A 26416-nucleotide genomic window follows, 5' to 3' on the forward strand; every position below is an offset into this window, starting at 1 on the left:
ATTCCCCTTATTTTTAGATGAAATAATTTTTGTAAAATTAGTACCAGTTAACCTAACTTTTCTCCCTTCTTTCCATTGATCTGATTTTTGATCTAATTGAGCTATGATTTTTGCTCTTTGCAAATCTACTTCAACAAATTCTTTGAAGAATTTAGCTTCTTCTGGAGATATTTTAGTAAACTGGTTTTCATACTCATTTGATACATTAAGTGTGTCTCTCAAAAGCTTATCAATTAAAATTAGAGAGTCGATTGGTTTTTCTCCAACATACTTGAAAATTTCAAGCATTGAGAGATTCACTAATAAAAAAAAATAGATTAAAATACAGCTACATAATTCGAAGTTTCATACACCTCACTCTGAATATTTTCTAAAGCTATGAAATGAATGGTTTATCTTTATAATAATAATAATAGAAATGAAAATCTAGACTTGTTCTAATTAAAATAGGATAATTAATAGTTTACATACCCTTTAGAGAAGTCATAATTATTCGATGAAAGTTGCCGAAACTGTAACTTCAAACATTTGAAGGATAGATTAAATATCACGTAATGGTGTAGTAAATATTCACCAAGGCCTACTCAAAGTCTTCAACAAAGTTTCATATCTCTCTAACACGACTAAAACTTCTACTGACAGTTTAAAAATATCAAATAAAAGTCTAATATACTTTTGTTAGACATGACATTCTATCAAACTTTCCGAAATACTTTAAACTAATGTTTGATCGATGTTATAAAATCAATACTTCTCTATAGAACACCGTAACTCCCGGTACCCTGATCACCGAAGCTGATCACCAATTATGGCACAAACGACTTGGACATCAAGATATACGTCACGTAGCAGCAACGCTGAAGAGACTTAAAAAAGAAGTGGTCGATCAGACGGTGGACACTTTATGCGAATGCTGTATCTACGGCAAGATATCACGGTACCGTTTTGGCAAACGGATGGACAAGGCTACGAAACCCGGAGAAGATGTTCTCTCAGATCTCTGGGGGCCAAGCGAAAGAAGTTGTCCAACAAAACGTATTCTGGTTTCCCGGTTGGTAACAAGGACAATACAGATGGGTATCGTTTATTCGTCCCCGAGCTCAAGGACGTCCTACGTTCCTGAGACGTGATGTTCAATCCAGAGAAATGCACTATGGATATCTGACTTCTCGTTAAGGAGGACATTTCAAGCCAGGGTGAGAATAATTCTGAAGATTTCGATTGCAGAGACGTGGCATTCAGACCCGGTGAAACGCGCTCCAGAAATACTGGTTCTGTTCGCACCACGCCGCATTGAAACTCGGACATTTGTTTAAAGGCATTAAAATTCGCTCGATGACTTGGGCCTAAGGTGGTGCTTTGGGTATTAGCCTAGCTGATTATTTTATTATTACATCGTTCAACGCTCAAGAAGACGCTGCCTTGTAACGTCTGTCTACCAGGAAACAAGGTCTTCCTGATTAGCGATACTTTGCCACAGACAGCAAATGAAACACGTTCAAGCGATGATCGTAAGGAATAAGAAAAGTCAATGAACAACGAGTTGTCAGATATGAAGCAGCACGAGGTGTATGAATTGGTCGATCTTCCTCCTGATCATAAAATTATTGGAAATTATTGGATCATCCGTACAAAGACCGATGAAGACGGCACGATAATCAAGGCTAGACTAGTAACAATGGGCTTCGCACAACGAGACGTTTGCACCAGTCACCCGCTTCGAGACGCTCAGGATTTTTCTCAACATGGTTGCCCAAAAGAACTTCAGATTGAAGTAATTCGACGTGAGGAAGGCTTTTCTTCATGGAGATTTATTTGAAGAAATCTACATTCGCAAACACGAAGGTTTCAACAACGGCAGTGGTTGAGTCGGGAAACTGCGGAAAAGCCTCTACGCTCGGAAGCAATCACCACGCTATTGGAAGGAGCGTATCGATAGGATCTTGCGAGAATATGGCTTCGAACGTGCCAATGATGATCATTGCTTATACGTTCTCTCGACAAGTAGCACATTCCTAGTCATCATTCTTTACGTTGATGATGGTCCAGTTGCTGGCAACACCAACGAAGCAATCCAAGAGTTCTTCCAGTGTTCGGAAACGAGTTCCAGATAACAACTTATTTTAGTCCAAAGATCGATTTCACCAAGGATGGCTCGGGATTTTTACAACAGAAGGCCTATCTCAAGATAATTCTGGAGAGGTTTGACATGTCTAAATGTAAACCCGTGAATACGTCAGCCAGCAACCAAGTTACTAGCGAAGACGGTCGGAGAAGTTTCGAGTTTACCGCCATGTATGCTTCAGCTATTTAAGTCTTCGGTATACAACTTCGGGAACCCAGCCTTACATAGAATTCACTGGTAACTGTGTATCTCAAACGCTGGCGAGTCCGACAGTTGCTTACTGGAATGCAGTTAAACGAATATTCCAGTACCTTAAAGGGACCACAAGTCTGGGACTGCTGTTTGGAGTCCACTGTTCCGTATTGCGACGCAGGTTACGGTGGTTGTGACGCGATAAGATGGTCAGTATCATTGGTTCAACTCCAGTCACTTGTGTCAACCGGAAGCAACAGTCCGTTGCTCTTTCGACAACTGGTACCAGCCACGGAAGCCTAAAAAGACATGGTCTGGATTGAAGTCATCAAAGCAGCTCTAGATATCAAGAAAGCCAACGATGTTCTCGTATTGCGTTCCGACCACGCTGGAGCCATAAAGCTGATTAAATATACTGAGTTCCACCGGTACACCAAGCATATCAGTATTCGTCAATACTACGTTCGAGAGCTGGTTGAAGAGGGCATCCTAGACGTCGTCTACGTTCCGAGTTAAGATCAGTTAGCGGAAATCTTCACTAAACCACTTGGCAATTAAGTGTTCACCCAGATTCGTCACAAGCTAAACCTCCACATGTATAAAGAAGTCTTCATCGTCTGCGAGTGTTGAAGTAAATACGATGTAAACTTCATTGTACCCGATAAAAATAGTTATATGCGTTACTCACCTGCTCATAGATAGTGGATCTCTTAGGTTATTTATGTATTGTCTTAAGATAGATGTTTTTTAATCTTATATAACGCGTTTTAATCGCTGGCTCGCTCAATTTAGTTTTAACTATACAATGTTTAGTTTTCTAAGTAATATGTTGTCAATTAAACAGTTTTATTTTTAATTGCTGTCCCATCATTGCATCAACGTTGCTAGTGTTTAATCAACTACTCCAACACTCTTTAATTTTCATTTTTAATTGAGTTTATCTTTTTCACTACAATTAATAATTTTGACCGTAATAACGATCTAGAATATTACAGATTATTAAGCATTACAAACGAACCTAAGTAAAATAAATGTTATACTTTTTGTATTTCGAGGTTTTCCGAGGTCTTAAGGTTAGAAATCATTTCCCCCAAAAAATGGCGAACTTTGTCGGATCCTAAAGATGGGACTTATATACGGTATGATAGGGGGACCATGTGTCTCCCATACTTCTTTCAATAAAATCATCCCCGATTTCCTGGCCCCCTGAGGAACACTGTGGGCAGAACTTTGAGGATAGCCTTCATTTAGAGATAAAACATCGCTTTAAATCACAGGAAAGTAATGGACCTGTTGGTTTCCATGATTCTTCGTTAGATTTAGCGTGGCTTTCCTTTAAATACAATTACCAAAAACGATCCGTTAAAAATGCAGGAACACCCGGTCATTTCTAGATTCTATGTCCTATATTCAATGATACGATCGGTAAATCTTACAGTTAGATGTTATGTATTTATTTCAGACCATGTTGAATATTTCATGAAATAATTGGTAAATAAGAGAATTAATAATTTTGTATTTTTACAGTCTATGAAGTATGATCAGGCAAATGTGCGGTAAATAGTACGCTTGCCAGTCATGTAATTTATACAGATGATCGTATTTTTTATGAAGTGATAGGTAAAAAAACCTTTAGAAGTCCTGCATTGTTTCAGCCTATGTACTAAAATAAGTCAAATAAACAGTAAACAGAAGGTTAGGAGTCATGATTTTTTTTTAAGCTAGGTGGTAGACGAAAACTATCAGCTATAAAGTTGTAGAGCATACTCGAAAACGAGAAAGAAGGGGAAGGAACAACAATGAGTACGACAATGAACAAAAATTTTTATCTAATTTACTTTCAAAGTTACTTTCGCAAACAACGCTTAAAGCAGCACTGAGCCCAAAGTGTCTAAATTATAATTAATAAAAACTTATTTGTTTCATATTAAATCGTAGAATAGTCGTGAATAATGTCCATAAATAAATAGTTCATCGAATTTTTCATGATTAATGGAAATTTAGGCTGTTAATTTATCCGTTTTCCTGCGCTCTAAATAGATGATTATTTATTTTGCTAACGCCTTACAAATAATCTTTCAACCAAGTTATAATTCCGTGCTAAAAACTAATATAAACATATTTTTCTCTGCTCGATGACAAGACTTAAAGGAAGCTGGTCCAATGTACCACTGACGAAGAAATGTGTAGTTATAAAATTATTAAAAATATAATAAGTGTCTTACTTATTATTATTTTTTTACTTATGAAAGTATTACACTTGCAATATATCAAGAGATCTACCTTTAAAAAAAATTCAGGTTTCCCTTAAATGAAGTTAATATTTTTACCTAAATTTATTTGAAAATTAACATTTTATTATTAGATAATTATGTAGCTTCTGGTAGCAAAAATTGTGAAATTTAGCTTAACATAATTAGGGAATACATTTTGGATTTATATGTTAATTGTGCACGCTATTTTTAAACATTGGGGTAGCTAAGATCTCCGTGCTCTTCCTCCGCGAAACTCATAATTATAAAGTTTCTAATTAAATTGCGATACTTCAAATGTCATGGAACAAGTACAAATTTAATTTAATTAAAAAATCGTTCAAAATGACCACCTTGGGCTTCGATATACGCAAATGATTCTTGAAGCCGCGTTGGAAGATTCCAGGCGTGTTACAGGCATCAATTATTCGTTGTCGTAGGTCATCAATGTCACGAACTTCAGTATTGTAAACCAAGTCTATAATCTGTCCCCATAGATAAATTCGGGAGAAGTAAAATCAGGAGATCGAGCGGTCCACGCCACGGTCCCACCGACCAATCTATCTTAAAAGAAACGCCTCATCAAGGTGATCTCTTACTTCCGGATAAAGTGTGGTGGAGCTCCGTCGTGCAAAAACCACATGCGTCTCCTCGTTGCTAATGGTACGTCTGCCAGTAATTCGGGATCTCGTAGAAACCGTAAATACTAACCATTTAGCCTGGGTGGAAGAAAGTTCAACGCAAAATATCTGTTGGTGTGATTTAACAGTTCTCGCTTAAGGGTTTCTTTGACTCGACTGATTTGTATTGTGCAAATAATGCCGTCACGAGAAAATTTACCTTCATCATCAATTAGGATTAAAGTCGGAATCTGTGGATCTTCAGCAGCTCTGTCCACAAACCACTGGAAAAAATTAACTTGCCTAGGATAGTCTGCTTCGATCAGAGACTGGACCTTTTGCAGATGGTGAGGGTTTTACTGGTGACCATGATGTCTTCGCCACACTATGACGTGATTCACCCATAATTGCCTACCCACTTGCCGGGTACCTCTTTCGGGATCATTTATCAAAATGGTAAGCACCTATACGTATTTTTAATTATTGGCTATTTTTTACCTCTCCGTGTTACAATCACCGTGTCTGTCTGTGGGTCTGTGGGTCAGGCCTGCGAACGCGTTCGCATTTGTGTAGCAAAGTGTAATCATTGCGTATGCAGGTTTGGCAAAACCACCGTGTGACGGTGTGCGTTAACGGATTGATTTGAGGTTGGGTTTGGTTTGATTGTTTTTTTTTTCGTCAACGCTCACCGGATATTGCGTTATTGTTATCTTGTAGGTCGTGAATGTTTAGTTCGTGTTGTGACTGTTGTGGGTGTTGAGTTTTTGTTATGATTGTTGTGGATGTTGAGTCTGTTGTGTTTGTCTGGGCGTTTTCTCTCCAACTTCTTCTTAATGACTTTGGAACGGACCGAGTGCTGAGTGTAATTCTACCTCTCAACGTCCAATGGCAGGGTTTCCACCAGTTGTACACGGTATTCTTCTTAGTATCAATTTGCGATCGCATCGGGTGGGATTTGAACCCGAGACCTCCTGCTTGACAGGCGCACGTTCTACCACAGAACCACCGACACTTGTTACGCTTCATTGAAAATTAGACCTTCAGCTTTATCGGAAGCGTATTTAATAGAGTTATCAATAAAGTTAACACTATTTTCAATAGATTAAAAGGGTCGAAGAAATGATTATAAAAAATGCTAATTTTAAAACAAGGTGTAAATACTAGTTTTTCGAAGTCTTGTGGAAAATCTTCCGTCCTTTCACGATCACATAAGTGTATAATATTTTTACAAAAGTGTGACACTTCCTATTCTTTACATGCAAAAAATTTACTGAGAGCTTTTCTCAATAAAGACTGTTAAACAGGCATTATCGCCGATTGGGGTCAGCTTGCTCCCACGTCACACGTAGCCTTTGACAGCGCCTCGCTAGGGGATATTATCTTCAGTAAAATATTGTCCAAAGTGAGAAACTTAGGAACAATATTATAGACTTATGCTGCTACGTAATAAAATTTTCCTGAATCATAAACCATAAGGCTTTAAAGTGGGGTGGCGGAGTGTTGAAGAAATAAAAAACAATGAAGATATTTTTTGTAACAAGTCTTATCTTTCCGTTATCTTTTAAGAGATAAGACTTCCGCTATATAAAACTAACATGCATATAGCTGTTACCGCTACTCAACATTGCTAGTCAGTTTTATGTTGTACTACCATCTATTCATTAATTGTAATGTATATATATTTTAACCAAGTTGTAAATAAACCGTTCATTACTTTTAACTGAAGTCAGTAGATTCTTTCGGTATCTGCGCTCTGCTCAGCGTTGCTGTTAAAAACTTCAACAGGTTATGGGCCCAGCACGCTTCCACTGCGCACCACTCTGATGCCGATGAACAACTGACGGTCGCTTCTCAACTGGTTCCTGCTCCCTGGTCCACCGAATCCTGACGATGGAAAGTCTCCTGCGCCAAGACATAGACAGACTGTCTGGTCCCGAGAACTGGCGTAGCTGGAAAAGACAAGTCAGCGATGTCCTGATAATCCGAGATGTCTACGGTATTATCACAGGCGATTGGACAGAACCGATCAGATCCACGTCGACAGAAGCAACGTATCCAGCTGCCTTTAAGAAATATCAAGTAGCGGTCAGCGTAACCCGTACGGTCATTTGGTCAGCATTATCTCGAAAAGTCCAGAACATAATTGCCGATTGCGAGACGCCCAAAGAGATGTGGGATAAGCTTCTCGAGATTTTCGAACAGAAGTCATCGAACCGGCTCCGGAAGCTTCTCGCTCAGTTAATGCGAGCCACCAAGTCCTCTGACGTTGATATGGCAACACACTTCACCCAATGGCGTTCACTGTGGGTTGACATTCTGACCACCGCTAAAAGAGAGAAGGATATCTCTTTTGATGACTGCATCCTGGTTGCTTGTATCTTCGAGTCCTTGCCGAATGATGAATATCGAGAGTTCAGTATGCTGTGGGACACGCTTCCCCAAGACAAGCAAACTGTCGATAAACTACAATGACTACTGATCGGCCGTGCGACCCGAGACGGAGATGCTTTCACGGAATCAACCGGGCTGGTAGCTAGATGAGAAGGCAACAGTAGGGTTCAATCCTCGCCAAATCAGAGTTCCCGAAAGCAACGCCCTAGGTGTTCCTACTGCAAACGATATGGGCATCTGACCCAAGACTGCAGAAACGCTAAAAGAACGCCCAGAAGCAAAGGCACCGACGATGAAATCCCGACCGATCTCCTCGCTGCGAACGGCTTCGTGGCTGGTTCATCTGCAAAGAGGCTCTGGTTTTTTGACTCGGGCGCAACTCAGCACGTGACGAACGACGCCTCGAATTTCACCAGTTTTCGCACTTTCGACCGTCCGGCCACGTTACAAGTCGGAAATAAAGCTCGAATGACTGCCAATGGAGAAGGGGACGTTAAATTCCGCGTCAAAATCGGCATGGCAATTGAACACATAGTCATCCACAATGTCTGGTACATCAGAGACTTCGCTTGCAATGTTCTCTCTATCAGGAGCGCCATGAACCGGAACCCAAAGTTAGAGTTTATAGCTACGGCAACGGCCTGCGGACTGTAAGAGAAGTATAATGGCAAGCGTCGACTACGTCTTCCAGGAAAAGTCGAGTCTCTATACCGTGTGGATATGCAGGTGGTCCAACCTCCAAACCCTGTCCATCTTGCCGCTGTTTCAAAGAACAAGCGAGACAAAGTTCGTCGGTCCCGAGATGTAAAATGCGATCCCGAGCGATGTTCCTTTGGGACTCCTATCCCTGCTCATGATGATGTCACCAAACAGGGCGAGCAGATATCAGAGTCCAGCAGCCGAGACGAGCCATCCAGAGCCGGTGACAACCTGAGAGACGAGACATCCAGATCCGTCGATGCATCCCGAGACGTGCCCACCAAAACCATTGGTGTATCCCTAGACGTGCCCACCACACTCGTCAGAACGCCGACCGAAGTAACAGGTCCTGTCCTTCGAGATCGATCGACACTAAGGTCAAGAAAAAACACTTGTTGCACATGCACTCCAGTCGACAAGGTATTCCTTATCTGCGATGTACTTCCGAAGGTGGCAGAAGAGGCACGCTCTAATCTCGTAAAGGTCAACTTACCTCACGGGAAGAAAGGTCATTGGGAACCGTTGAAGCTTCAACGAAGATGGCCCGATACTACAACACCGCCGGAACCTGAGTCTTTACCACTCCTGCGATATCTTCATTGAGAGCGAGTGTTGAAGAAATAAAAAACCATGAAGATATTTTTTCAACACAAGTCTTATCTTTCCGTTATCTTTTAAGAGATAAGACTTCCCCTATATAAAACTAACATGCATAAAGCTGTTACCGCCACTCAACATTACTAGTCCGTTCTCACTAGTCAGATTTATGTTGTACTACCATCTATTCATTAATTGTAATGTATATATATTTTAACCAAGTTATAAATAAACCGTTCATTACTTTTAAATGAAGTCAGTATATTCTTTCGGTATCTGCGCTCTGCTCAGCGTTGCTGTTAAAAACTTCAACACGGAGTAATTAGCACTTTCGCCTCGCAGCAAGAGGAGCCGGGTTCGATCCCAACTTATGGCACTGGGTTTAAACTCGGAACAACTCTTTCTTCGTTGAGTATGAAAGTTATCACCACACTGGTTTAAGGGGTTTTCCCCCGAGTTCTTCGGTTTCCCCTTCCATAAAAACGTGTGGAGGTTAACGGTAATAGTTAGTCTAGGGAGCTTGGGGCACGAAGGGCTTGCCACCACCCTCCTACGCATTGTAACCCGGCCACCTGAATTCATGGCTTTCAAAGTCGCGTGATGACTTAGGCCTAAGGTGGTGCCCTGGGTAATAGCCTAGCTGATTTTTGTTGTTGATTGTTGACATTTTAAGGAAATACAGGATAATAGAGGATTGGTTAGTAATTTTGGAAAGTTAAATTTTTACCTTTCATTTTCGACACAAATGGCTCCTCTGTAAATTTTTTTTAAATTATTTTCAGATTAACTGGTCGCCAAATTGAAATAGTGAGTTTCTAAAAAAAAATCGAGCGGCTACTAATACGAGGATAAAGTATAGTTTGCAGATAAAAATTTTTAGATCCACCCCAACAAATCATAAAAAAACCGGCCAAGTTTTCGCCCAATGGTAAAAGCTGAAACAAGCCCAATTTACTACCATAAATAACACCATTCATTGAATGACAACCAACTTCGACTCAAAAATTGGAAGCAAATAGTTTATTGTTAAATACGCAGCTTATACTAGATTACCATCTTCAATTTGAAACCACCAAAAACACCGTTTTCAATCCAAACTAATTTGCTCCTCAAAACGACCATTGAAAACCAGCCAACTTTCCATCCTGAGAGCTCTTGCTATTTAATATTCAGTTTAGACCGCTTTAATTCGCTTTCGAAAGGAAATTAGGGGTTCAGCTCATCAAATTGAAAAATCGAAAACTCCCACTCGACACTACGATTTATAAACCCGTTTTTGTGGCCAAAACTCTAGATGGCACATAGAAAAATTAAATCAAAAATTATTTTTATACACCACCTAGCGTACAAGTTAGTTTTCTGTTAATTTTTGGAGCAAATCAAGCATCAAAACCAGTTTTGAATTAGTTCCGTATCTTATATAAAAAGTTTCATTGCATTATATATATATATTTTTTTTTATTCAAGGAAGAAAGGGCTGATTGAGTCTGAGAAGACCGCGAGCCCGGCGAAACACCATCTGATTAATCAGGGCGAGATATGTGTAACGGCCACGCCAACGGGGGGATACGTGGGGACAGGGGTGGGGACACCCGTGGCGGAAGTATTCCGACCACCCGTTGGGGAATTGGTAGTCGTCCTCACACGACCATCCACAAACTCTGTATCCCGGACGCCTGGGATTACAGGAGTGAGCCACTACTCCCGGCTTCATTGAATTATATCATTTACTTTTGAAGTTATCGAACAAAAACAACTAAAAATGCACCAAATCCGCCATTTTCGTTTGGGTTTAACTTGAGAACCCGCAGGTTCATTTCGATTTCGTTTTTTTTAAATTAATAGAAAACAAGTCAAATTACCATAATATTTTGAAAAAACTTTGCAATTTCTGACGCGGTAGCGGCAATTGGTTTTTAATTTCAGTAAAACAATTTCTGGTAAATAGCACATATATAGCCAGAAATTGGGCTATTTATGGGCAGGAAAATAAAATTGTTGGCTATAAGTTGAAGCATAAAAATTAAGAACCGTATTTAGGACAATGACCTACAATTTTCACTTACATCATTGCTAAAGAGATATATGTGGACTAGCGATGAAACTACTAAGATGTTAAACTAAATTAAAAAGTAAGTTTTCGTTATCTTCTAACCATAAAAACTTTTACAAAATTAAATTTGAAATATAATAATGAATAACCCAAATGAATTAAAATTGGATCTTTATACATTTTTAATTAAAAAACTAAGCACAATTTAACTTTTCACATTTTAAAATTGAAAAAGTAAAATTGTGCTTAGTTTGTGTGGGAGGTAGAGAATGTGGCCGACCTTGTGATGACGAACACCAATAACCCAATAGGTGGCTGTGGTACTTCCGGCGGGGGTGTCATTTTGCAGAAAATATAGTTTTTTTGTTGAAAAATACAGGTAATTCAAACATTTTATCTGTGTAGAAACTACAGGAATACGGTTAATTTAACAGGTTTACCCTGTTAAAACTAAAATTTTGATCTCAGTGTTGGCAGTGTAAGGCCTGTTTCACATGGTACCATTTTGACGCGCGCGACTCGTAGCCCGGTCGAGTCTTAATTTAATTCACACTATGCGTTTGCTAAAGCCAATAACCAAAAGATGCCTACATTCTTTAAATAAACAAGAAGAAGCCTTAAAGTTACTTTTTGATTATTATTATTTTTCTTTGCATATAAATGCATTTTCCGCATAAAAATCAATTCATCGTTTCTCTTGTTCAATTCTGAAGGCTTGCTTAGAGTTTTCCTCTGATGTTTGCTTGCGTTTCGACATTTTAACCACGGATAAATAAAACCTACTCTACGGACTCCCCTGAACTAGTGTGCGATAAGCCCACAGAGAAAAAATGGCAAAAACCTAGTTCCGCGAGTTAAAATAGATTTTGACCGGACAGAATGAACTTAGAAATACTTCGAAGGAATTACTCCCACTTACACCCACTTTTTGGGCTACTGGTCACCCACGACAAAATGGTCTCGTGCGAACCAGGCTTCACGAAAAACAGGTTGTAATTCCAGTCGTGGTAGCACCAACTCAATATTGGACGTCGTTGGGGAATAAGTGGAAACACCTCTACGTGATTTTCTCTTTTTCAACACTTTGAAGGAGGCTGAAGTACAACAAGTCCGAATGTGTTTTGCAACCACGGCTATCAAAGTTTCACACGCGCGTAGCGACATATGGAATCATTACCGCCGCTTTATTGAAAAATCCACGAACGAAATTTCTAAACAAGTGGCGAAATGTCTTTATTGCGAAAAGTAAGTTATGATTTTGCACACTTGAGATACCGGTTACAAAGATAATCATGTTTAATTTATTTTACACAGCACTACCTACACCCAAGGAGCTCGTCCAAAATATAAGCTAAAAGTAAAAACAAACTTTTTTATACCTGAACCACAAGTTCCGGAAAAGGTTTAATCTTAGGGTTACTTCCCTTTCAATTCCCCCAAAGGAATTGTATTAAACATAAAAGAGTAAAATGGGTCTAAAATAAATTATTAGACCTTTTTTAGTACTTAAATGGTTTGAAATAAATTAAAAGTCCAATTTTAGTCGTTTTATAAGCTTTTATTTTTAACAGTATGGGACGGCAGTATGGTTGTGACAAATAACATGGATGGTAAAAAGTTGGAAGTCAATTAAAGGCGCAACTTTAAAGGCTCCATCACCAGCATGGCGATGACTTCAACGTATTAAGATTCTCGAGCATCGATCAATGAACCCTTCCGAAAGTCACTACCGCACTAAGATTCAACAATGGAAATCGAGTTCGATTTGTTGCACACGTTATTCATCTGTCCGCGAGCGTCATTTTTGAAAATCTTAAATCCAGTCCTAAGCGCAATAGTCAAGAGGATAATGGACCTGATGATGAAGAAATAGACCATGGTGATTCCAACACTATTAGAAGTACCGCAGGAATGGTATTTTATTTCTAAATTTTGATTGAATTTCGTTTTAATGCACTGTTAAAAATTAAAGTTCATAAATCGACTAAAATTGGACTTTTAATTTATTTCAAACCATTAAGGTACTAAAAAGGTCTAATAATTACTATTAGGCCCATTTTACTCTTTCATGTTTAATACAATTCCTTTTGGGGAATTGAAAGGGAAGTACCCCTGAGATTAAACCTTTTCCAAAACTTGTGGTTAGTCCATTTAAATGTTATATAAATCCCTTAAGCGAAGAAAAAATATATGGACCCATTTCTAGACTAGTATTTGATTACTAAGTTATTTCCTTTTTAAACATTTTCTTTAAATTAACACAACGCGAATAAATTCCAATCACCTGGAATATTAAGCAATAGTTAAGTCTTTAAAAGTTTGATTACAGATTTTAAATATAGAGTATATTGATTAAGGCGTCAAACTATTCGTACCCAAATACGGGCGTCGTAAAGTTCTTGTTTAATCTGTATCAACTACCGATAAATTTAACGTTGTGCAAGTACTCTTGGTTCCTCGATTTCAGAGACGGTTATTTGGCTATTGCCCTCGGCTGGAAACCAACTCTATCGGACCAAGTTAATCGATAATATATCGATCCGTATTGAATAATTAAAAATTAAATAAATAAGGCCCTAAAATGGAATGAAAAAGAGCGTTTAAAAGGTCTAACTTCTTACTTGTTGTGAAGAAAAATGGTTAAAAAAGTGTAAAAAGTGCTTAAACACTTCTCGAAATGACTGAATTTGGAATGCAGAAAGTTTAAATATGATTTTTGGCAATACCTTGTATGGTCTAAAATATTGGAAAACGTTCTAACCTCTTTAGAGGTTTATAATAAACCTTTACTCTTAACAGTGTGGCACGAAATACAACGAATACCATAGAAAGACAACAATAGCTGTAGGTCACTAGTACGCGTTGTTTTCTGTCGGTAGTTAGAGAACGCCACAAAAGAACGCTTAACGTTCAACCAAACAGTAAATTTGAACAACGAAATCCGTCCGTTTGGAGTATGAAGCTGTCCTTTAATCCCTATAGGAGAGTTCCAACTTAGCACGATTGCTGCTTCGAGTGACAGAGTCGAATCTTCAAGAGCCTTCGTTCTTTCTTGGCGAAGAGACTTCCGTTTTCTATTCCTCCAGTGCGATTAATTTCAAATTAGCTTTTTTTTAACAACGTCCTTGAAACATCATGCTGAACGGAATGAATCATCTGGTGCAGGGCTACTTGAACGAGCGTTTTCAGCAAAAGACCGAGACAGAGAAGAGATGATGGGAACAAGTATCGTTCTCCAAATATCGTACCAATTTGCACTTTACGTGAGACCGGAACTTGTCCACAATGTCTCTGATTTGAAGCTTCATTTATCGTTTTATGTTGAAACTGAAAAAAATAAAGAATTAAATTACCCCGGGCCAAGAGAAAACGAAGGTTCCTGTTTGTTTGTCTCCCTTCTCCACCTAGACAACTAAGCATTTATAGCAACGATCCCACGCTAATTACATTGCATTAAACACGTGATAGATTCGATCCCTGGTTTTGACACTGAGGTTTTCTAAATTAAGAAGAAAATAAACTAAAGTCATGGCTCTAACGATGTAAAAATGGTACTCGATGTCAAGACACTTAGTAATTCTTCATATTTAATGCTAGAAAGAGCACTACGATTAAAAACGGTGATCTAGTAGTGAGAAATTTGTCAATAGTAATCGCGTGTTCGATTGACTTAACTGTGTATCCTTTGAAGTCTCTTCAAACCATTATACAGAATGACCGTGATTTACAAAGTTTCCATATCAGTGACGCCGAATGGGACAATTTATATAGTCTTTCTTTGATCTATGGTTAACGCTTTTATCCAAACAAATCCCCTCTTGTAACTGATAAAATTTCGGCCGGCAAAACATCCTACCATTTCGCTCGTTATATATGCCAATGAATAAAGTAATGGCCTGCTTAAAGACGCCGGAAAATTAGCTTAAAGGAAAATGTTGCATAACGAAGAATTTTCGAAAACCGCTGCGACATGGATAGCCGTAGGTAAGATTAGAAAATGGATATATCGACTTCTTCGCCAGTCTTAAATTGGTAAATAAATCATACATTTATTATCGTGTATTCATATCGAGAACCATTGCCGCAGATAACACCCCCTTAGGCCCCAACGTGCGTGGTCCCGATGGTTGGTGGTCCTGAATTGTCTATGGAATTGTCGGCCTTGTTGAGATGCTTACTTTGAATTTTAATGATAAACAATTTATTTTTGCAGGAGAACGCTGAGACCCGTATAGGTACGAGGTTTGCCGACACATTATTGAAATTTGTCTTTAATAAAGTTTTAGATACAACTTTGAAGATGGACTTATTTAAAGAAAATAACAGTAAAGCTACACTAAAAGAAATCAGAGACACCATACTAAATATTAACAACGAGTGCTATGCTACTAGGAACGAGCCATTGGGAAATGTCGACACCGAGGGCATGAACGATTTATACGCAATGTATCCCAAACGGCCAAAGAAACTCGTGAAAGGGGCTGAACAGCTCAAATATTAAAAAGACGACTTACTTCTTCCGCAAACTAACATTCTAGAATATTGGAAGGTGCTTTCAGTTTTGTTTTTTGACAAAATTTAATACATTGTTGAAATCTTGAGATTGGATCAGCATAGTGCTGGTCTGAGGTTAGTGGAATATTGTTTACTGGCTCTTCTATATGAGAAGAACTATTCTGATCATCGACCTACATAATATAATTATTATACATTATCTTATTAACTCAAATGAAATAAATGACCCCCCTGTAAGCTAAATAGCTAAAGACTATCTATCTATTCGGGGCTCATCAGATACGGCTTAGATATGTTTCTCAGGTGGATGTATTTGCTCGAAAACGAGGTTCTCTGAAGCCAGATCAAGTGCCGTAAAACGGTAGGAATTTCTGTAATGTTTAAATTGTTAATTTAACTATGGCACGAAAAATGAACGGTATTATTTGACTTATTGCGTTACTACATTTCGTGTAATAAATAATGGAAAAAATAGTCATTAATATTGCACTGAATCGTGAAACAATGTGGGTAGGGGGTCATTTCGATGACCAAATAAATCAACTTCAAAGATATTATGGAGCAGAGCCTGGACTAGCAAACTTCTTTTAATATTAATAGTTAATGTTTTGGGATCGGTATCAAATCTAAGTTATAACACAACATGGATACGTGGTACGGTTGAAGGGTGGTTTCAGAAACTTGGCAACAGTTCTAGTGTTAAGTCTAACTTTTCACCATTGTGTTATACCAAAACTTAGTCTAATACGCCAAGACGGATTGGAAAAGTGCGGGAGCTACCTAGCCTATAAAGGTTAAATTTAACATTAAGATAAACATTAATTAAATAGTTTTAAAGGATTAAATCTTCGGTAATGAATTTGCTAAAATCTCACTCGTGTGTCGTGTGTCCTTAATCTTCTACATTTCAAGTTTTATTAATACACGAGTGTAGGATATGATTTAAAAAGGTCGTTACGATATCCTTAATCTGAATTCAGATTTGTAAAATAGTGCGTTCCATTACTCACTTGGAGTCGCTCTACAATTTCGCCTCTGACGAGTCAACATAGATGTGGCTCCGGGTGAGTGATAAAATAAACATTCTAGTAAACTTGCTTCGAGTATTTTCCTTTTCCCCCTTGACCCGAAGTCTCGTAGCTTTGGACGTACCAATATTTTACGCCATAGCGACTCTTTAACTGTATTTTAGAAGCGTTTGTAAACACCCTTTGTTGACTTAAAGCGATTTGCATTACTCGCTCCGAGTTTCTGGGCACTCGCGCTCGGATCAACCTGATCGAATTTTTACATTCCATTTGCTTGCCAATTTGAGGTTCGAGGAAGATTCGTACGGACCATTTTTTGAAAGTCGTTTGATGACTTAGGCCTAAGGTGTATTAGCTTAGCTGATTATACTTATACTTAAAAATTGGTATAAAGCTACAAGATTTTAGGTCAAGTTGGAAACGGAAACTACCACTTACGATATAGATAAAATAATAGAGTTGGCGGCTCACTCTTAATTGCGGAAATGTTTAATTTGAACAATTGTTGGCGAAAAGTCGATAAATTAACTTTAGTTAAACACCACATACAACATGAACTATCAAAATTTGTATATGTATGAAACAGAGCGAATATCGGTAAATAAATAAAAATATTCGTCGCAACTTCACAATTTCAAACGACATGTCTAAGAAAAATATGTTTGGTTATAAATAAAAATGATATGAATAAATCACCTTGCATTTATTCTATAAATAAGATAGGCTAATTCTAGTTTTATCCAAATGAATAAATTTTTAAATTAAGTTACTCTGTATCTGTTTAACGAAATGTCCATATTTTGTAATTCGTCTTATGAATAACTGCAATTTATTAATTTCTACAACTCTATCCTTAAATAATTCCGTTAAAAAACCAAAAATATTTTAGCATAATATTCAAATTCAATTCCAAGCACTAACCCTTGAAAAATATTAAAAACAAATTGAGGAATATGATGTATAGTACATAAATATTATAACCTTTAAGTTGTTTGAGCTTTGTATAAATATGTATATCAAAGAATAGTTTTGAATATTTAATTATTGATTGATTAGAATTGTACACTAGTGATAAATGATTGAATACCTCTTATTTGAATTTAACTATTCGAGATTAAATGGCACGCTCGCAAATCGGAAGACACCAAATCGATTAGCCCCATTAAACTCTTTTGCTGAAGTACCTAAACGTTTTTGTTCTATATAAACTCGAGTACTCGGTACAAAAGATTTAGTCGCACAGCCCTAGCACATTTCCAATTTAGACTCTTAATTATTTTTATAAATTTTATTTAAAATTATCCCACTTAATCCGTCTTTCTCGATATTTATGATGCTTTATATATGTAGATGATGTTTTATATTATTTATAACTGTTTTTAATTCGTTTATTTTGCAGCTAAGATTTGAATAATTTATGATACGATTTTTGCATCCCAGAGTTGTTATCGTTCACATTTCCTCCTTTTAGAAGATAATTGTAAAACAGCAATTAAATAATAAAAAAAATAATCAGCTAGGCTAATACCCAAGTCACATAGCGACTTATAATGCCATAAAACATATGGCTGGGTTCCAATGCGTAGGCCAGCCCTTCATGCCACGCGAGTCAACAAATCCTTACATTTACTATACCCTGATCCTCAACAAGTTTTTATAGAAAAAGGAAACCGAAAACATCGGGGGGAAACCCCTTTAACCAGTCGGGAGAGGACTCAACGCAAAAGGAGTAGCTCCGAGTTGTTCACACAGTACCACAAGTTCGGAACGAACGCGGTTCCTCTAATCACGAACTCAGCTAAATGTTGTGGCTCTGACCACCTCCGTCTCTAATCACAAACTCAGCTAAACTCCCGTGCTATGACGACTTCCGCCTCTATTCACAAACTCAGATAAACTCCCGTGCTATGACGACTTCCGCCTCTATTCACAAACTCAGATAAACTCCCGTGCTATGACGACTTCCGCCTCTAATCACAAACTCAGATAAACTCCCGTGCTATGACGACTTCCGTCTCTAATCACAAAATCAGATTAACACCCGGGCTATGAAGACTTCCGTCTCTAATCACAAACTCAGCTAAGCTCCCAGGGTATTTCGACTTTGGGCTCTAATCACATACCCAGATAAACTCCCGTGCAATGACGACATCCGACTCCGATGCTTATTATATAGATACTCCACCTACTTAACATTTAATGTAGTCCGCTGTGGATTTCAAAGGGAATATTCATTGTGTTTTTAATGTTAATTTTATTTAACCCTCATCATTGACGACATCCGCCTCTAATCACAAACTCAGCTAAACTCTCGTGCTATGACGGCTTCCGTCTCTAATCACAAACTCAGCTAAAATCAGGGGCTATGACGGCTTCCGTCTCTAATCACATTCTCTACTTAACTCCCTGGCTATGATGCTTATTATATAGATACTCCGCCTACTTATCATTTTATTTATTCCGCTGTTGATTTTAAAGGGAATATAAGTTGTGATTTTATTGTCAATTTTTATCCCTCATTATTCAGGTTAAATATTTAGATTTAGTTATGGAGTAGAATTTATTATTGAAATCAGTGAGCCTTACAAATACGTGAAAACACGGAAGATGGACTTGTTGACATTTTCAGTTTTCCCTCAGGCTGAATCATTTTGTTTTTGAAATGTAAAATAATATTTTTCGCATAAATAAATAAATAATAAATCGCCATAAATATTATATTATGTAGGCGTTAATGCAATAATTCATTTTGGAAATTCTGAAATACTGTTTTCTAAATATGTAGCATTTAGTAACAGTTGATTTTATTGAATTCTTATTTGTAACACTTTTATAATAAGTATATAGTAACGTTTTAATGAACTAAATAAATTAATGTTCTATTATAGAAAAAAGATAATTGCTGATTACATCAGTTATTCATTAAATGAAGCAAAATTTAATAATAAATTAAAATGTTCCGATATAGCCATAGTACACGGTTGAATATACGGTCCAAAACAGCTTATATATATATTTAATGGACACGATATTAGCTCAAGTATTTGAAAACCTGGATATTTCTTTTTTCCTAAGCGAGAAAAATAATTAATTCTATGTCTGGCCATCAGCCCGATAATTATCCTCCGGGGTAGGACAGCGAGAGAATATTAAAGACTTTTCTCGGGAAAAAGATGGAGTAACTTTAGCGCTACATGCTAAGCTTTCAAAGGTGCCATCTATATAGAAGATGAAAATAGAGCAAAATCGAGAGACGCCTACGAGATACGAAGAGAGTTTGTGATGAACAACTAATTACTTTTTGAAGAGTTAGGATATCGGAAAACTAATCATAATTCTGCCATTATATATTGACTCGGCTGAGGCTGGTTCGTACATTTTTCTTCGCGGCGAACAGATTGAAAATTCTTTCATGCAGATGAGCAGACGTTTCCTCCATCGCCGTGCTCTAACCACCATCAACAGGCAGAGGGAAATGTATCTATACGGCCTAGCACGTCATCTAGACCAGCGCGAGATTAAAAATGTAAATGCTAAGGCAGAGAGGCTGGTTGGTTTTCATCGAATATTTAATTTTTGTGACACTAACACGGGACGTATTGCATCGAAACTGACGTGGATTCGGGAACTGAGGATAAAGAACTGTCTCCACGAAATTTAATTTACGTTATCCTGCTTAGTATTCGATCAAAATTTGTCATACTATGCTTTACAATAGACCAATTCACAAATTGATCTCAGGGAAACGCAATTTCATTTGTTTTTTATTTATACTAAATGGCCTTGTTTTAAATCTTTATGCGGGAAGGGTATTACTATACAGGGTCTTTTTTTTTGCTCGGAAAAGTGTTTTTTTTCTAAAACTATTTATAGTACCGATTTCAAATTTGGAAGGTCAATTCTCTATACCGGGGGACATCAGTTTGAGAAATTTGAGCGTTTTCGGTAATGTTTTTCACCAATTTTGAAAAATTATTTTTCGACCACTAGGTGCGAGATAAAAAATGTCTATTATAAAGTTGTAGGCCGTCATCGAAAACCCTTAAAAATTGTTCACTCGACGAAAAACAACTTATTTATCAGTGAAAATTCGAGCTTGAAAAATTTACAAGTTGGTGAAGCCAAATTACGATTGTTTGAAACGATAATTGAAAAGGGAACAAGTCTAATACAAACGTAGTAGAGTTTTCACACTTGAAAAATGTACACGTTTGGTTTTTAAATGCAGATATTTTATTCACATAAATTTTTACAAAACATTTTCAATAATATCACCATTGGCTGCAACACAGGTTTGTGCGCGGACAATTAAGTTCTCAAACGCTTTCTCTACCATTTCTGGTGTGACGTCTCGGCAAGCACTGATTATTCGTCTAATGAGTTCCTCCCTAGTTTCAATGGGCGTGGCGTATACCTTTGCTTTAACGAATCCCCAGAGAAAATAATCCAGCGGTGTTAGGTCAGGTGACCTTGCTGGCCAATGCACTGGACCATTTCTTCCTATCCACCTTTCAGGAAACTCGTTGTTGAGGTGCTCAGTTACTTGCCGGGAAAAATGCGGAGGGGCGCCATCTTGCTGAAACCACAACTGACGTCTTTCAGCCAATGGAAGGTCGTCGATTGCGTCACTCAGTTCGTTCTGTAGAAAATGTAAATACCTTTGGCCGTTGAGGTTCGTCGGCAGGAAAAAGGGACCAATCAAACGGTTTCCAACAAGTCCAACCCAAACATTGACCCGTTCAAATTGAACCTGGTGATGATATTCAAAACCCCAATGTGGGTTGATGTCAGACCAAAGATGGCTGTTTTGATGATTAAAGGGCCCATCTCTAGAAAATGACGCTTCGTCGGAGAACAAAACATGGCGCAAAAATTGTCTATCTTCTTGGACAGCATTTAGTAACCAGTTGCTAAATTCATAACGTCTTTGATGGTCTCCGTCAATTAGTCCTTGGTGGAGCGTAGCTCTGTATGGGTGATAGCGATTCTTACGAAGAATTTTCCACACACGATTTGCAGAACAACCCAAATCAGCAGCGGCGTTAGCGCAACTGTGACGAGGATATGCCACAAAGTACGCGAGTACATTGTTCTCGAAGTCTAAATCCGGTTGACCCAATCCGCGAAACCTAGGTTGCAAGTTACCAAATTGATTGAAATCGTGAATTGCTCGTCTTACTGTATTTACAGATGGTGCTCCATTTGAATGTCTTTCTGCGAAGATTTCAGTCACTCTTCTAAGGTTTTGCGCTGCTTCTCCATAGTAAATGGCAACTATCTCGGTACGCTCAGCTACTGAATAACGAGGCATTGTTCGAAATATTATCAAACACTGATAATAATCTCCCAAAGTTTTCCTTTAAATACCCAATGCATGTTTAGGATTGACCTATAGCCTCGTGTTTTTTAAATCCGGTCGTTTTTTTAACCAAAGTTTCAACTGGATTAGGTAATTCGGTTTCAATTATCGTTTCAAACAATCGTAATTTGGCTTCACCAACTTGTAAATTTTTCAAGCTCGAATTTTCACTGATAAATAAATTGTTTTTCGTCGAGTGAACAATTTTTAAGGGTTTTCGATGACGGCCTACAACTTTATAATAGAAATTTTTTATCTCGCACCTAGTGGTCGAAAAATAATTTTTCAAAATTGGTGAAAAACATTACCGAAAACGCTCAAATTTCTCAAACTGATGTCCCCCGGTATAGAGAATTGACCTTCCAAATTTGAAATCGGTACTATAAATAGTTTTTGAAAAAAAACACTTTTCCGAGCAAAAAAAAAGACCCTGTATACAAATCAAATCAAATCAGCTAGGCTAGTACCAAAGGCACCACCTTAGGCCTAAGTCATCAAGCGACTTTTAAAGCCATTAATTTAGGTGGCCGGGTTACAATGCGTAGGAGGTTGGTGGGAAGCCCTTCATGCCACGCGAGCCAACAGCTCCCTACACTAACTATTACCGTTAACCTCGACAAGTTTTAAGCATTAAATATGTAGAATTACTAAGTGTCTTGACATCGAGTACCATATTCACATCGTTAGAACCATGACTTCAGTTTATTTGACGACAGTTTTCTTCTCTTAGGTTAGGAAACCTCAGTTTCAAAAGCAGGGATCGAATCTATCACGTGTTTAACGCAATGTAATTAGCATGGGATCGTTGGTATAAATGCTTAGTTGGCTACGTGGAGAAGGGAGACATTAGCGAGGTTCACACTTACCCCTGAAATCGCTTCGTATTAGATAACTAGTTTTCCAAACCAGCGTGAGCAATCGCTTCGTGTTGGTTTGGGAAGCAACTCGTCCAAGTTGGTTCTCCAACAGCTCCCCACATGTTATTACCGTTAACTTCATCAAGGTTTTACGGTTAAGACTAAAAATCGAAACTTGTAGGAGTGAAGACGTAGCTTTTTTCTGTATAATCAACACTCAGAACTACAAGTTATCCTTACACTTTTTCGAAAGCTGGCTTAATCTGTCTACATTTTTGGGATATCATTAACTATTGGAAATCAATTTAAAACCAAATATAATAATAAAAAATATTATTGGATCATTTGAAATTTCATCTTTCTTCTTAAATAACATATTTTCGTAGTTCATGAATTTAACATATATGTATGGCACTATGCCCTATCTCTGATTTATGATGTTTATATTCCATAATAAGCAACCACACCGATTCCTAAATAAGTTCCAACTACAATAATCGTATAAAATGTTCGAGATTTTCAAACCGGTAACTTCAGAGAAGAGAGCTGAAGACGGTGCTACTGCTCCCAATTCCCGTCACTCTGTCGGCCATTTTATTTCAGTGATAGTAGATGGTGATATTGAACAATTTACAAAATGTCCCTTCAATCATTTTACAGATTTCTGCTTGAGTGCTTATTCCCTTTTGATTATGTTGGGCGATCACAGTTAAGTGTATCGATGGCTCAGAGATGTCGCTGTAGGTAGGTGACTCCAGCCTACGGTATTAGGTCAAGACTAGGCTAAACCCTAAATTTTATTTGGTAAATTATAACAATGATATTGTAGTACTCCGTAGCCTAGATTCGAATTACGCGCGTCATCAAAGTAACCATGGTTACTATGGAGCTATTTTTTTCGGAGTTGCGGCAGGAAGTGGGTAAACGCTATTGACCGGGATCGAGGCAGTTATTTAGAATCTATGGTACGAGGCTTATATTATCATTGATTATTATAAACGTCTTTTCGATTCAACAAAGTAAAAGTAAAATATAAAAATTGTTACTTTTATCAAGAACGTATATATCTATAAGAACGTTGAACAAAAGGCATCGCTTGGGCCATGATTTAAACGGTTTCAGAATAACTCCGTCCTAAAATCTGCTTGCAGCGCGCGCTTGAACTAGAAACGGTTTTAACCTTTAGAGGTCGCAGGCCGGTTTTTTGGGCGGAGTTATTGACGGATTTTGAAATGACGTTTTAGCGCGCGACACTACCGGTACATGTCTTGGGCACACAGACTTCTTTGCGTGCTTTTTTGACCATAACATGTAGAGGTATTTTCACGCGCAAAATGAATTTTAAAAGGCGTCAATTCTGTAACCGATTGCATCATGGCACCCGGCGCCAGTTTGATCGTTCAACGCTCTTATACATATATACGTTCTTGCTTTTATCAATATAATTTTTATTAAAATTTATCTCCAGCTTATATAATAAGAATATTTGGTGGTTCAGGGTTTTTCCAGTGACAACGGAAAGCATCAAACTGGTTTTGTTAAATTCGCATTTATAATATTTGGAAAATCACTCTAATTTACGCTCTCACAATCACGGCGGAAAACCAGCCCTAACATGGACCTTGTAAAGAGGAGCTTTGCAATTACAGACTCCATTATTTTGCGTAGACGCAAAAAATGTCCGTTAAGCCTAGCATATTTTTTTCGCGTCCACGGGAAAAATCTCTGTTAGGCCTAACGCAAGTTTTTCGCATTTACGCTCTCACTATCTCGGGGGAAATGCAGCCCTTCAAGGACCTAATAAAGAGGAGCTTTTAAATATCCCTAGCGATTAGCTGAATGAGTTTTATTGAAGGATCTATTGGAAAGATTCCTTCCCTTAAATTAAATAAAAATATTTGAAGCCCATCAATTACAATAGCACAATAGACCATAAAATAATGGAATTTATGTAAGGTTAAGCCTATTTTAGAAAACTAATTTTAATGAAATGATAAAAACAATTTACTAACAAATTCTAAATTACCACTCCAAGTTGAAATAATTAATAATTTGGTTTAACGTATAATATTATGATATTTAAGGGACCCCTTTTCAATCCCCCTGTAACATTTAGCAACGATTCCTTTAGCTAAAAGCTGAAAATTGACTTTCTGTCTTTGTCACTTAAAAAATATCAAACTAAATTATACTTTTGTAGAAATGAAATATACTACTAACCAACAAACAACCGTGGTAGCAGTGCCGCCGATCACAAGTTTGTTCAAAATGGCTGCGTCCATATTTGGGCGCCAAATAAAGTCTGAAGCGAATAAAATTATACATTGAAAAAAAAACCTTTCCTAAAGTGAAATTTTCCACACCTTTTTCATAATAAAAAGAAATCTAGAAATATGTTAAATATGCGAAATATAGGACCAAGTGGGAACACGGTCGGCTGGAAAATTGAGATCGCCGAAGAATTTGGTTAATTTTGGAGTCGCGCTCGGAGTCAGTTTTGCTTTATGGGGGTGAGAGTGAGCGTTGCGAAGAGAAAATTTATCGTTGAGCGTCGTCTGTTTTATATGGTCGCGGACGTTTATGGCTGCCCTTCATCTTTCCGTAGACGCTCCTATTAAATATTTGAATTTTTCCCGAGCTTCACGGAGCGGTTGCTTAGCAACGGGTCGTAAATGGCGACGCCTCTCTTCGGAGTGCCGGGATGGTGTCGCGACCGGAGCAACTCCATGTCGTCATCCTTTCGTACGCCACCGACCCTCTGTGGAAGGACGGACAAGTTCGTTACGTAATTCCGCGAAGACCCTAACGTCGAGGAGAGACAGAAGCCGAAGGAAAAGGGGAATTCTGAGAGCGGAAACGAAATGAGAGTAAGAACGTGGAGACCAAGGAGGGATGGTTGGCCAAGGAGAGGGTATTTTTATATTAACTGATGGAATTCCCAACAAGATCCCTCCGCTACCCCGAAAGGGAAAAAAATGATAGACGATACGAAATAGAAGATGGGAACAACGGCTACTACTTCTCGAGGCGAAACATGCCCGTCGCTTCGGTAAACGAAAAAATGCACTTAAGAATTTTGTATTTGAATATGTAGCTCTAAATCAACCGCGCGCGTGTAAGCTGGCGATGGTCTATTAAGTTAAGTGAAACCCGGAAAATGGAAACAATGTTTGCGCCCTTACGTACAGTTAGGGAAACGAGACGGCGTGTCGTGTCTCCAACAGATCCCAGTTCGCAGACGTGTTATTGCAGGCTTGTACTCCCGAGTTCGTGGCGGCTTGGGTATTACATTTCTAGTTCTAAAACTTCAGTATTGTTTGTAAGTAAACGGTAACCTATATGAAATCGGTACCGGTTACCGAAATGTTTTAACGGTTTGGCTTAAAAATACCGATTTTAAACTAGTTCTTCCAAAGGCCAACTGATTTGGTTGTTCATATCGTAATTTGCATATATCTGAAGGTAATCAGTCATTCAGATCACTTTAAAATTTATATACCCCACCCAGAAAACGTATTTAAATTATATCTGATTCATTATTATAAGTAACTTATCTGGACCGATCTTCAATATTTAAGTCAGATTCAGTTATCTTCTGGAGAGCAAATGAAAATAAACAAAATAAAATTTCAAACGGTATTTAATCGAGATAATTGTAAATTCGTAACAGTGAAGGATCTGAAATCCGCTCACCTTGTACTATCTGTTTACAAATAATTCCGATTCGT

At 37.9% G+C, this 26416-nt stretch overlaps 1 protein-coding gene across 1 annotated transcript; it reads left to right on the top strand.

The window, feature by feature from the left end:
* Positions 1-1531: 1531 nt before the first annotated feature.
* On the top strand, positions 1532-2114 carry LOC149960334 (uncharacterized). Its single transcript, XM_090167448.1, has 2 exons — positions 1532-1774; positions 1926-2114. Exons 1-2 carry the CDS (start codon positions 1532-1534, stop codon positions 2112-2114), a joined length of 432 nt encoding a protein of 143 aa, XP_090023574.1.
* The last annotated feature ends 24302 nt before the right edge of the window (positions 2115-26416 follow it).

This window comes from Leiobunum rupestre, chromosome 2 (genome assembly GCF_980474605.1).
Source record: "Leiobunum rupestre chromosome 2, qqLeiRupe1.1.hap1, whole genome shotgun sequence".
In the NCBI taxonomy this organism is placed as follows: domain Eukaryota; kingdom Metazoa; phylum Arthropoda; class Arachnida; order Opiliones; family Sclerosomatidae; genus Leiobunum; species Leiobunum rupestre.

Coding starts and splice junctions, on each gene's coding strand:
- LOC149960334 (XM_090167448.1), top strand. CDS start 1,532: ATGAACAACGAGTTGTCAGATATGAAGCAGCACGAGGTGTATGAATTG. Junction 1,775..1,925: donor CAAAAGAACTTCAGATTGAA/GTAATTCGACGT, acceptor CGCTATTGGAAG/GAGCGTATCGATAGGATCTT.